Below are 12,619 nucleotides of genomic sequence, written 5' to 3' on the forward strand. Positions count from 1 at the left end.
TCTGTGTGCATGCTATCCCTGTGTCCCTGTGAAGGGTTTCCTTCGGGTGCTCCAGTTTCCTCCTAAGTCCAAAGACATGCAGTCAGGTGAATAGGAACTACTAAAAACAATGTATTGTCTAGTTAATTTAGGGTTAAGAGCCTGCTTAAGGGCCCAACAGTGGCAACCTGGCAGTGGTGGGGCCTGATCCAGCGAACCTTTGATTACTAGTCCAGTACTTTTACCACTGGGCTACAACTGCCCTAAAAAGTGTGTGCGTGTGTGTGTAAATATATGTGTGTGCGCCCTGTGATAGACTAACGACATGTTTGGGTTTTTTCCTGTATTTCGTCCAATAATTCAAACCCACCGTGACCCTGACCAGGATAAATCAGTGGTAAAACAGACAGTGAATAAATAAATGAAGCAGAAGTCAGTAGTGCAAGTGTAGTACAGCTTAGTTATGCATGAAACTGTTAGGATGGATTGTAAGGATGTGCATATTTTTTAAACCACGTCGTTTACTTTCATTGCATATTGAAAATGCAGAATGCAGATCGTAATCTTCAGATCACACAATCCTTATTTGTTTCTTAACGTAAGTTTTTAAGTAAAACACAGTGCAGGCCCCATTATCACATATTGCCTCTTGTGCCTGTTTGGCATGTGCTCTTTTGCAGGCCTTGTGCTGGCCAGATAAACGTTCAGAAGTACAGTTAAGAGAAATTAGTTGTATAAACAGTAGTAAATGTCAGTGATAAAGTTCTGTTGAAGCTCATCTGGGTGGCAACGCAGGTGTCTTATCTCGCTCTGGCAATAGAAGCCAAATGGAAACGATGCTATTGTGTGTATACGGTGTGTATCCTGAAAATGCTCTTTTTCAACTGAATATTCTGACTGTGGGGATGTGACTAAACAGGAAGCGGAAAGAGGGGGCAGTGGGTAAAGATTTGGAATGTTGGCTAATTTATTAATCACTTATAATTTGAATACATCATAATTACATGCACAAGCGTCCACATTGTGTGTAAAGTGCTGGATTTGTCATTCAGCAGAGGTTAAACTCCACCTATTAGTGCAGGGTCAGAGTGTACCTCAGATAAAGATTTCCTGTTGTACTTTGTCAAAAAATCAATACCAGCACACTGATCTCCTCATTTGATATAAACAATTGTGTTTTTTTTAAATCAATTAGTCCTGATAGGGTGGATCATGTATCTGGGGAGGCACTAAGGGTGGCCTGATTTGGGTTAAGCTGTACCTCTTTAGCTAGTGATGCAGAGATGTTTGAGCTCTCAATAGAGTCAATATTTTTTCTTAAGTTCACCACATAATCAGATGTCGACTTTGCCTCTATTTTATTACTAGTCTCTCTTTTTACTAGTCCTGGAAAGTGACCCCCATGGGACTTACCAGATTATGTTTGAGTGGTGGACCATTCTCATTTGCATAGAATAGATTTTTGGCTATAACAGAGTTTCAGTCTGCATTTCTTGATGCAGCGGCGAACTGTGTTAAGTAACAACGGTTTTCTGAAGTACGGATTTGAAACGTTAAAATCTGCCTCTATTTTTTACTAGTTTCTCTTGTTGGGTGGTTGAGATGTTAAGCTGCATGTTTAGTTTCCAGCCTGACTTAATGTGAATTTAGTTATTTTTATTTACTAACAAGCAGCATTTTTAACAGGCTTTTATCATGAGATACACAATTTTACTGAGCACTTTATTAGGTACACCTATCTGGTACATTTATTGATTCTTTTACATGCTAAAAAACGTTATGGGTATACAGTTACTGATAAATGTTGCCCGTCTGTTGCCCTTTACATTTTGTCACCCCTCCTGGAAAGGGACCCCGACTGACCGGATTATGTTTCCATTCTCACTCTCATTTGCATAGAATTGGCTTTCTCTTTGCGTAACAGTTTCAGTTTGCAGTTTCTTGATGCAGTGGTGGACTGTGTTAAGTAAAACGCTCAAACCCATGTCGCTATATTTATCATAGTAGCATGTCTCAAGGCTCAAAGTACACACACTTTTAAGTGGTTGCCCTACACATACTGAGATTTCTCAAATTCCCCGAATCTTTTCACAATATTATGCACGGTATGTGGTGCAAGACCTAAATTATTGGTAATTGGACCTAAGTAGCTTAGTCGAGGACACACAACCATTTCACATAAATGTCAATTGAATAATCTTTGAAGGGTCATTAAAAGTAAAATTGTACAATGTTAAATAATAATTCCACCTCTTTATTCTGGTTTGGTGTATGTTAACACGCTGTGCCAGTATATTGGCAGACACGTACTGTACATTCACAGAGATGCAGACACACATGTAAAAATCAGCCCTACTCATAGTGGTCTCTTCTCTCCCACTTTCTCAGAGACTCTCTACCTGCCGGCCGTTGCCATTAGTTATTTCATTAATGATGGAGTGGCTGGTTTATAGCAGCCAGGTCAGCCAGGTGTCTGCACTATCGATAAGGGCTTGTGTGGACACTGCCAGTGTGGAGCACTATTGATAAGAGCTGTGTGGACTCATTGCCATTGATAAGACCAGCATGCAGTTTTTTGGCACTGGTTACGCAATCGCATCGATAAGGCTGGCGAGGTTATTGCCGGCTGTTGCTAAGGCCAGACACAGGGTTAGAATCAGAGGGCTTGGCTGGTCATTGTGTGAGAGATTGGTGGGGTCGTGGCGATAAGGGCGCTGGGTCTTTAGAATAGAGGCATCATGGTCATTAGCTTAGGGTTAGATGGATATTATGATAATGTGGAAACGAGGCTAGTGTGTTTAATGCTGTCCATTTTTGGCATTAATTCTGTGCTGCCACTTTTTCTTTTCTTTTTTTTTTCTTTTTTTTGTCTAGTTTTTCATTTTAAATTAAGTTTTTGTGAATGTAAAACACGTCATGACAGTTTCAGTAGGTTTCAGCTCGAGCAGTGAATTCTTTACTCAAGGAATCCAGCTGGCTTATGTATTCCAGATCCACCTACCTTGGTGTCACAACATGTGTGTGTTCTTCAATTTGGACCAATATGCTAGTGCATAAGCTGAGAAGTAATGTTTATGATGCTTCTACTCTCTGTTTTTAATGATTGGTGCTGATGTTGGGCGTAATTTTAGCTATGTCACAGACCCCTTTTGCAGCTGTGGAGTTGTGGGCCCAGGGACTTTAGGTGGTGTGCCAACATCAGCCATAAAAATGGGTATAACCAGTAATTGCATGTGAACTTAGGTTCAGATTTTTTTGTGTGTATTTAGTTGTTGGCTTTTGAGTCATTCTGTGTTTCTAAGTGACTCTAAAGCGACTGTAAAAAGCCTGGCAAATTATTAGTATTATTATTATTACTATCACTACTACTACTATTATTGTTGTTGTTGTTATTATTATTAGGAGTGTTTTAAATACACTTAAATTATAAAATTATTTAATAATTATTAATTTAATTTATTATATATTTTGTATAATATTTTATGTTTTCTTAAAAATTATTATTAATGCTATTATCATTGTTATTACTATTATTATTACTATTGTTATTATTATTACAAATATTATTATTAAATAAATATTTAATAATAAATAAATATTATTATAACTTATTATTGCTATTATTAAAATAATTATTATTAGTACTATTATTAATGCTATTATTATTATTATTACTATTGTTATTATTATTATAAATATTATTATTAAATAAATCAATGTTTAATAATAATATTAAATAAATATTGTTATTATAAATATTATTATTTAAAATATTTTTTGTCACTGAAATAATTAAGATATTATTGTTGTTGTTATTATTATTATCGCTATTATTATTCTTACTGTTATTGTTAATGCTATTATAATTATTATTATTACTATTGTTAATGCTATTATTATCATTGTTATTTGTTATTATAGATATTATTTTTCAGCACTAAAATAATTAAGATATTATTATTGTTGTTATTATTATTATCGCTATTCTTCTTTTTCTTCTTTTTCTATTGTTATTGCTATTATTATCATTATTATTGTTATTATAAATATTATTATTATTAATAATGTTATTATCCTTGTTATTACTATTATTATTATTACTACCACTACTACTATTGCTACTTCTACTACTACTATTGTTGTTGTTGTTGTTGTTATTAGGAGTGTCTTAAATACACTAACATTATAAAATTATTTAGTAATTAAATTTATTAGTAATATTTTATTCTTTTAAGTATTTTTCATGACTAAATTATTTTCATACTATTTCATAATTAAGCTAAATTTTACAACCTGATATTAACAGCATTATAACCTTTCCACATGTTTCTTGCACACTAATGGTGGGGTCATGAGTGGGCACAGATGCTGAGATAATGGCACCCTGATAACTTCTGGGCTGTCGATGAGATAGCAGGCTTGGACACTGGACTTCAGCCCATTGATAGCACCATTATCACTGATGGCTAATGACAAGCCTAGTTAATAACCAACCTGCTTCACCATGGCCGTCCTGACCTGTTCATATCTTCCTTACTCAGTAATGTCACAAGGGTTCACTTTTTTACATCTGTCTAACCCTTGACTTTCTGTAATACTGTCATCATTTCATCTCAGTCAAACAGCTCCCATCTCTCTTTGTTCCTTGCTCTGTCCCGCTACCGCCCCTTCTGTTCTCACTTTGCAATTCTCTGGGACTTACTTGGCTGTGGGAAAGCCATTTTATCAGCTTCTGTCTGTTGTTCTCTGGTGGGGATAGATACAGAGAAGATAGATGAGTGTTTTGACATGGAGAGTGTTAGACAAACACTCTTATCATTCCCAGCACTTTAACTCGACCCCCGAAAGTGAGACTGAACCATGGAGAGACGTGTGTGCATGTGTGTGTGCATGTGTGTGTTTTGCATATATGTGGGAGTTAGGGGGGTTTCCGAAAGGGACATAAATGCAATTAAATAGTTAAGGCTAATTTATTAGACAGTGTTAAGGTTCCACCAGCATTGATGAAAATAAATTCAAGAAACCATGTTTAATGTCTCAAACTGATCTAAAGTTAAAGCAAAACTGTGTACATAAACATGCTGTTATTTATTGTTTAGCCCAGAGGCTTTTCTGGTCCTTTGAGGTCCCTCAGTAGCATCATGCTGAAGCCCCCAAATCATAGTAATAAATAATGCAAATAAATAATTACAAATGATTAACTGAAAAACAAGAATCACCCCCTCTAAACTGAAAAAGAAAAATTAAAAAATTTAATTAAGTAATTACAAAATAAATAAATTAATTAATACATTTTTAAATGTCGTTTTTTTGTGAATTTTTTTATTAATATTATTATTATTATTATTTTATAAACATGTTGCTATTTATTATTCCTTTCTCCCTGTCTCGTGAATGACATCCATGCTGGCCAAGGAAGATTGCATACTAGCACACACCCCCTCCTACAACCTCCTATTTTTTAATAGCCAACTTTGAAAAAGTATAGATGATTTTTTCTTTCTTGTTTGTTCAAATTCATCAACTGCTTTATCCTGGTCAGGATTGCGGCAGGTCACGTTTCATCAGGTACCCGCCCCCTGAATAGCCAAACGTGTCTGTGGGCTGGCATAGTAGGCCACTGGCACTACCTGAGATCCCTGTAGATTCATCATCCATGCATAATTCATTCAAATCTTCTATATAAGGGTAATTTACTCTTTTGTACCAACTGCTTAATCCTGGTCTGGCTTTGGGTGTGTCCTGCATCACCCAGAAACACTGGGTGTAAAGCAAAAGCACATCATAAATAGGGCAGTCCATCTAACACAAGCAAACACCAGGGTCAGTTTCTGCCAATTCACCTTGCATGTTTTTGCGAGGTGTGAGGAAACCAGAGTATCTGTCGGACGTGAGACATAAGGAGGAGAGACAAAACTAGTTACAGACATTAACTGGAACAAAGAATCAAAACCATGACCTCAGGAACCAAATGGATGTGAAGCACCCACTTTACCAGCTGTGTTATGACAAAATATTAATAGTGAATAAAATCTGAGGTGTTTAGTAAACCAAGCTTTTATCTTTTATCTTGTATTTCTATTCAGGTTGTAATTCTCCAGGTATAATAACGTATATAAAACAGAACTGATTTAGGACCCACCTACAGGTCCAGGGACTATTATTGGTTAGCTTGAACTATTGTTTGTTTTATTCTGACCACTTAAAAATGATATTTTCAGATATTATTTCTTTCCTACTGCTTCAGTGTAAAGCCCCAAACTGGACATGATAATCCTGAAAGCAAAATGTACATTTAGGGTTATTATTAGTGTTTTTATTCTTCTTTGTTTTTTTTATTTTTTGAAAGTCGACCGCTTTCTAATAACTTGTGGTAGATCCTGTATGTGGGAGTTTTGCTGTTTCTGAGAAGTTTCATATCTCGTCCGTTCCTGTGTCTCACATCTGTGAATCAGCAGATCCTTGACTCCTATCCCTGTTTTGCACTTATCTGTTACAGGAAGTCCAAAAGTTCTTTTTGTTTTGGCCCTTTTTTTTCCAATAGCTCACAGTTCTTCCTGAAAACCACCCTCCCACCTAGTGGTGCGACCTGCACTCTTATACAGTACCCTCACTTGCTTAGTAAAGATTATTATTATTATTTTTTTTTTTTTATATGGCTGGCCGATATGATATTAATCGGGATGTGCTGGTTTAGCTGTCCAGTTTGGCCAGTTTGGCTATTTTAAATGTAATGTTGATATCAGAGCTCTGTTTATTGGTTGATATCTGATAAGAAACTGATACATACATCCACGTTGTAACTGAACTGACTTCTGTTGCCGAGGTTCACTAACAACTAACGTGTAGCTCAGTTGTCTGATAATGCCACGCTTTAGATCAACTTGTATTTATCTTTGTTACAATGCTCATAGCGGAACTTTATGTACCCTTCAAAGTACAATTTACCCATCTCTCCAAAGATCACCTGACCTTGTTGGACATCTCAATAATGACCATGTATACTCAAAATCCAGTATGTTTGTGAGAATTTTAACCCATTTAGTCTTCATTGGGTCAGGAGTTTCCTTCAGAACTGAATACATCAATTGGAAAAAAAATCAAACCCAACACCAACTCAACACTACGCCAAATAAATATCAACAGGTTGCTCAGGTGGCGCAGTGGTAAAACATGCTAGCACACCAGAGCTGGGATTTCCAGTACATTGTATCGAATCTCAGCTCTGCCATCCGGCTGGGCTGGGCGTCCACATGAGCCAAACAACAATGATTGGCTGTTGTTCACAGGGTGGGATAAGCCGGACCAGGGTTTCTCATAGCTGGTGCAATTATGTCATTAATGTTGTAATTGTATGTATGTAATTATGGTGCAATATTTTTTTCATAATATGACAAGCTAAGACCAAGGTAAACTAAATGTATTTAAATATTAAATTTAACTATCAATTCATAGTTTTAAATCTTAAATTCTGTGTTTTTTCCCTCTTAGATGAATTAAAGCTGTCTGAGGAGCTTGATGGCCTTAAAGTTTTAGCCTGCAAGGACCTGATGGCAGACGCAGTGTGGGGACCTTTCTCTGGGGCCGTCCAATCAGATGGGATTACGAACGGGACCTCCAATGAGGTACGAGTGGATAACTGTTTGAATGCTTAGATATTTATATAAAGCTATGTTCATTTGTATCAAATGTGCATTCAGTGTTGGCTAGTTTGTAATTGCTAATGCTCGTGTGATTGGGTATCTGTGTTAGTGATAAGTGCAGTCATGTGCTGCAGATTCTTCCAATCTTGTGATGTGTAGCTTTCTTTATTCAGATTACATACTTAATTACTTTAAAGATAAAAAATGCTCTCTCTCTCACACACCAGATCAACTCTGTAGAAAGCAATACAAATAAAACAATAATAAGTACACTTCATTACTTTGCATTATACTTCCTCGGTACCGATATTACCCTCCACTGCTGACTGAGGAGTGCCACAACTATCACACATCCCCTCCGACACGTGTGCAGTACCGACTGCATCTTTTCACCTGCACGAGGCGAGTTCATATGTGGATCAGCCTTGTACACGGAGAGCCACACCCTGTCCACATTATTCGTTGACTTTGCCCAGGCACCATCAATCAGCCAAAAGAGGGCGTAGGCTTTCCCACCCGGCTTTCCCACCCTGTATGAGCCAATTGTTGTTCATGTGGCCGCCCAACCCAGCCGGATGGCAGAGCTGAGATTCGAAACAATGTGTTCGAAATCCCAGCTCTGGTACGCTAGCATGTTGTACCGTTGCGCCACCTGAGAGGCTCCGAACAGGCTTTTAAAGACTATGTAAGCTTATATAATTATTAGTGCTGTCAAAATTAGGTCGCGAAAGTCTTCCACATTCCCCTGTGTAATCATCTTGCTCACTCTTCCCTGGATCATCTATGTGTATGCAGGCATTTGTACATACAGACAGGAAAGTAGTGAGTGTCTGTCTCTAACAATTTACTAACATGTTTAAAACATCCTGTGCTTTCTATGTCTGCTATTTAGTGGTGTTGCCAGCTTTATGCCCCTTGTTTATATGTAGCCCTCAATCGATGATCCAGTCTATTTAGTGAGGTTCAAGCCTGTATAACGGCCTTGAAAGAAGAGAAGGTCTTTATAGTGTCTGAACCACTATAAAGCAGAGCCCAAAATGGAAATGGAGGGGTGTCCACTACAGTGGTGGTCAACAAGAGAAAGAGCAAAAGCAAGGCTGGCACCCATTGCACACAAATATCTGTCAACCCCTCCAACTACAGGAGAATCTGTGTTTAAAATTAAAAAGATACAATTAAACAAAAGTATCTGAATATAGATATTATTCCATTGAGTTTTATTTAACAATTGCATGTACATTATTAAAAGCTTCAGTATTAAGGAAAAATGCGATTAATCGCGATTAATTACAGCAAATTGTGCGATTAATTAATTTAAAAAAAAAAAATCGACCGACAGCCCTAATAATTATACATGCGGATTGTTTGGTGCATAGTTGTGATGTTCACACTGGTACTTCTCATGCTTTGGATGTTGGCCAAACAATAGCAAGAACCTTTAAATTGTTTGGGAAGAAGCTTTAAATTGTTGAAAGGAAACTTTAGAGGGTTAAAAGAAGCTTCAGTTTTAATGACTGGATAGAAGCTATGGATGGTTGGATGTGAGGTTTCAGATAATCCAATAGGAACTGTGATTGGTTTTGGGTGGTTAGTTACAAGTTCTATATGATCGAATAAGCATTTCAGATGTTCATGTAGAACTTTATGATGGTCGGAGAGGTGCTTCTGGTGGTCAGAAATTGGTATTGGATGGGCATATGGGAATTTTGAGTGGTCAAATAGGTGTTTTAATGGTCGGAAGCTGGTTGAAAGTGCTTTGGAGGGTGGTGATGATCAGATAAAGCCGATGGATGGATAGGTGGGTGTATAAATGGATGGATCGATGGATAAATAATTGTATGGATGGGTAAATGCATGGATGGATAATTGGATGGATGGATGGATGGATAATTGGATGGATGGATGGATAATTGGATGGATGGATAAATGGATGGATAAATGAATAAATAAATGGGTAGATGGATAAATAAATGGATAGATGGATAAATGAATGAATGGATGGATGGATGGATAAATTAATGGAGAAATTAATGGAGAAATGGATAGATGGATGGATAGATGGATGGATGGATGGATAAATGGATGGATGGATGGATGGATAATTGGATGGGTGGATAAATGGATGGATAAATGGATGGATAAATGGATGGATAAATGGATGGATGGATGGATAAATGGATGGATGGATCACAGCTTTAAATGAACCTGTTTTGTTAATAGTCCATAATGCTTAAAAACATCTTTTAAAAGAGTCATATTTCTTTTATTTTACAAAAAAATAAAAATAAAAACATGTTCTTTGCTGTGCTTTAAAATAATACAAAGCATCATTTGGCTGTACATGCAGATGACCACTGTTGTCTTGTTGAAGGAACTCGTCACATCTCCTTCTTTGAACCGTACGAGTCTGCTGGCTGAACCCTCCGTGCTATTGGCTGCTTTATTTACCCCCCCAGACAGACGCTCCTCTTTTATCTCAGCGTGGCGCCATCCTCCTGGACAGCAACCCCCAATGATTGATTTCACTTTGATAGTCTCTTATTTCTAAGATTTCATTTATTATCAGGATTTCTAGGTCCGCACCCACCTCCTCTGTACTCGTGCCCTCTGTTCACTTTTACTTCACCACTACCTTCTCCTCCTGTTCTTAATCTCCCTTTTTCTCTCTGTCTCTTCTTCCCTCCCTTACTTCCTTAACCCTAGTTATCAAGGCACGGCTTTGTTGATGATTTTCAGCATAGAGCTTTTGCATTCATATTCTATCGCGTCGACTCTCCCTCTCGCTCGGCGCTATCTGCGAGCCGAAGGAGTGTGTATCTGCGAGAGATAACGGCTTGAGAATTGCACATTCCTGCCGCTTTACTCTGTCCCTCCACATCCTCCTACTCGGCTGTCCGAGGCTCAGGCTGAGGGGGGTCACCGTGGGTCAGGGCCAGTTCTTCTAAGCCAAGATGCTCGCTCTCAATCGGCCCATACACACCGATGATTAGGCTGATTTCAAGTGGTTGATAATACGCTCTGAAATCATACATTCCTCACTATTTGTTATAAAATATGCTGGACCTGCTATCTTAGAGGAGAAATGAGAGTCCAGACTTTTCTGAACCATGTAGGGTTGTTTGTGTAAGAAGATATGCATAGTTAGGCAGTTAAGGCTGTTATCGCTGATAGCCTGGAAGAATGGCGGTTTTCAAACTGCTCTAACGTGGAGGAAATGTCTGGCTTTGTAGCAGCTTCAGCACCAGTGTAAGGTGGCACTCCTCCTAGTCGGGCATCACTGCCAAACCTATGTGCTTTACCCTCACTTGGCAAATTTACCAATACCCTCATCAAGGCAAATAAATGAATACACACTTGAATGTATACCAGTACATTGAAGGACATCACACATGTTTGGGCAGTGACAGAGCGGTTTTCAGCTCAAATAAACATTTCAGCTGGCCAAAATTTTGTCCAGAGGTCTTAGCAATCGCAAAGGCTTACAGGATGACCTGATGAAGACTTGGACAAATGTGTCAGTGGCCTCCATAGGAAAATAACTTAGCAACCAGGGACTTCGTGTCCGGAATCCATGACAGAAGAATACTGACCCTACGGTCAAGCATGGAAGGGGGTCAGTGATCACATGGGTTTTTTTTTGCTGCATGAACTGATTCACAGATATATATTGTTTCACCATTTGAGGAGGAATCTTTTGCCTTCTGTGGTAAAATGGAACCTTGAACCTTGGTGATGATTGGACTTTCCAGCAAGACAGTGATCCCAAGAACACTTCCATATCAATGACAGCCAGTTAAGTTATCAGTCCTGGAATATCCTGGAGTGGCCTTTTCATTCTTTGGTTGGATTTAAAGAAAGCAGTTACAGCACAAAACCATCAAACCTTAATGAAGAATGGGTGAAGATTCCACAAGATTTACTTATTAGTGGTTATCAATGTTTCACCAAGTACTGAGGCTGGGGGTTGAATAATACTGCACATGGACATTTGTCAATATAAATGTTGGACATTTAAGCTCAAAAACTTAAAATTGCTTGTATGTGGTTTCCTTGGAACTGGGTACGACAGTACAAGACACCATCTGCACTGTTCATAAAGATCTTCTGCTCCAGATTAAGTTTCATCTGCCAGTGTTACATGTAAAGTCTCTCATTTGCATTTCTTTAGAGAGTCCCATAAAATCATTATCTATTTAAATAATACGTTCAGAGCTATTCAATGAGCCGTCCAGTACACACTGATAGACATGCTCCACTGTGTGTCTGTATTTTTTGACTAGATAAACTGGGATCTTTTTACTGAACTTATTCAAATACTAGACTTTGAGGTGCAGTTGTTTTTCTTGTCTGACTGACTAATCTGTTGATAATTAGATTTTACAGTACAGTACCTCGTTTTATAAAAACACAAAAAATATTTTATAATGGCCCTGAATGTTCTTAAATAAATATGGTTATTAAATGACTTTCAATCAGTCTTTTTGTGTAGAGACTGATTTGGACACTTATGGTTGCTAACCCTTCCAGATTTGCCTGATAAATTCCTGAAGATTTTTTGTTGCAATTAGGAAAATAAACATTTGGTTGATTTTAATGCATTTTCCCCAAGTTTTCTCTAAATATAGTCATATATAGTTAGCCAATCTCGCTCACTCTACTGCTGCAGACCTCTACTCCTGACTGAGGAGGGTCGTGACTAACACACACCCCCTCCGACTTATGTGCAGTAGACGGCCACTTCTTTTCACCTTCACGAAGCGGGTTCATATGGAGATCTGTGCTGTGCACATATCTTCATTATCCCCTGCCCTGTAGTACAGGCGCCACCACACTTTCGCCTCACAGCAAGAAGGTACTGGGTTCGATCCCCAGGTGGGGCGGTCCGGGTTCTTTCTGTGTGGAGTTTGTATGTTCTCCCTGTGTCCGCGTGGGTTTCCTCCGGGTGCTCCGGTTTTCTCCCACAGTACAAAGACATGCAAGTGAGGTGAATTGGAGAC

The 12,619-nt window shown here is 38.2% G+C and overlaps 1 protein-coding gene across 1 annotated transcript in view; it reads left to right on the forward strand.

The window, feature by feature from the left end:
- Positions 1–12,619, forward strand: part of zfpm1 (zinc finger protein, FOG family member 1) — a 99,010-nt gene that overhangs the window by 64,676 nt on the left and 21,715 nt on the right. The window contains exon 4 of the mRNA XM_063004174.1: positions 7,471–7,604. Within this exon, the coding sequence (XP_062860244.1) occupies positions 7,471–7,604 (134 nt within the window). The remainder of the gene's footprint in view (positions 1–7,470; positions 7,605–12,619) is intronic.

Source organism: Trichomycterus rosablanca, chromosome 11, assembly GCF_030014385.1.
Source record: "Trichomycterus rosablanca isolate fTriRos1 chromosome 11, fTriRos1.hap1, whole genome shotgun sequence".
Classification (NCBI taxonomy): domain Eukaryota; kingdom Metazoa; phylum Chordata; class Actinopteri; order Siluriformes; family Trichomycteridae; genus Trichomycterus; species Trichomycterus rosablanca.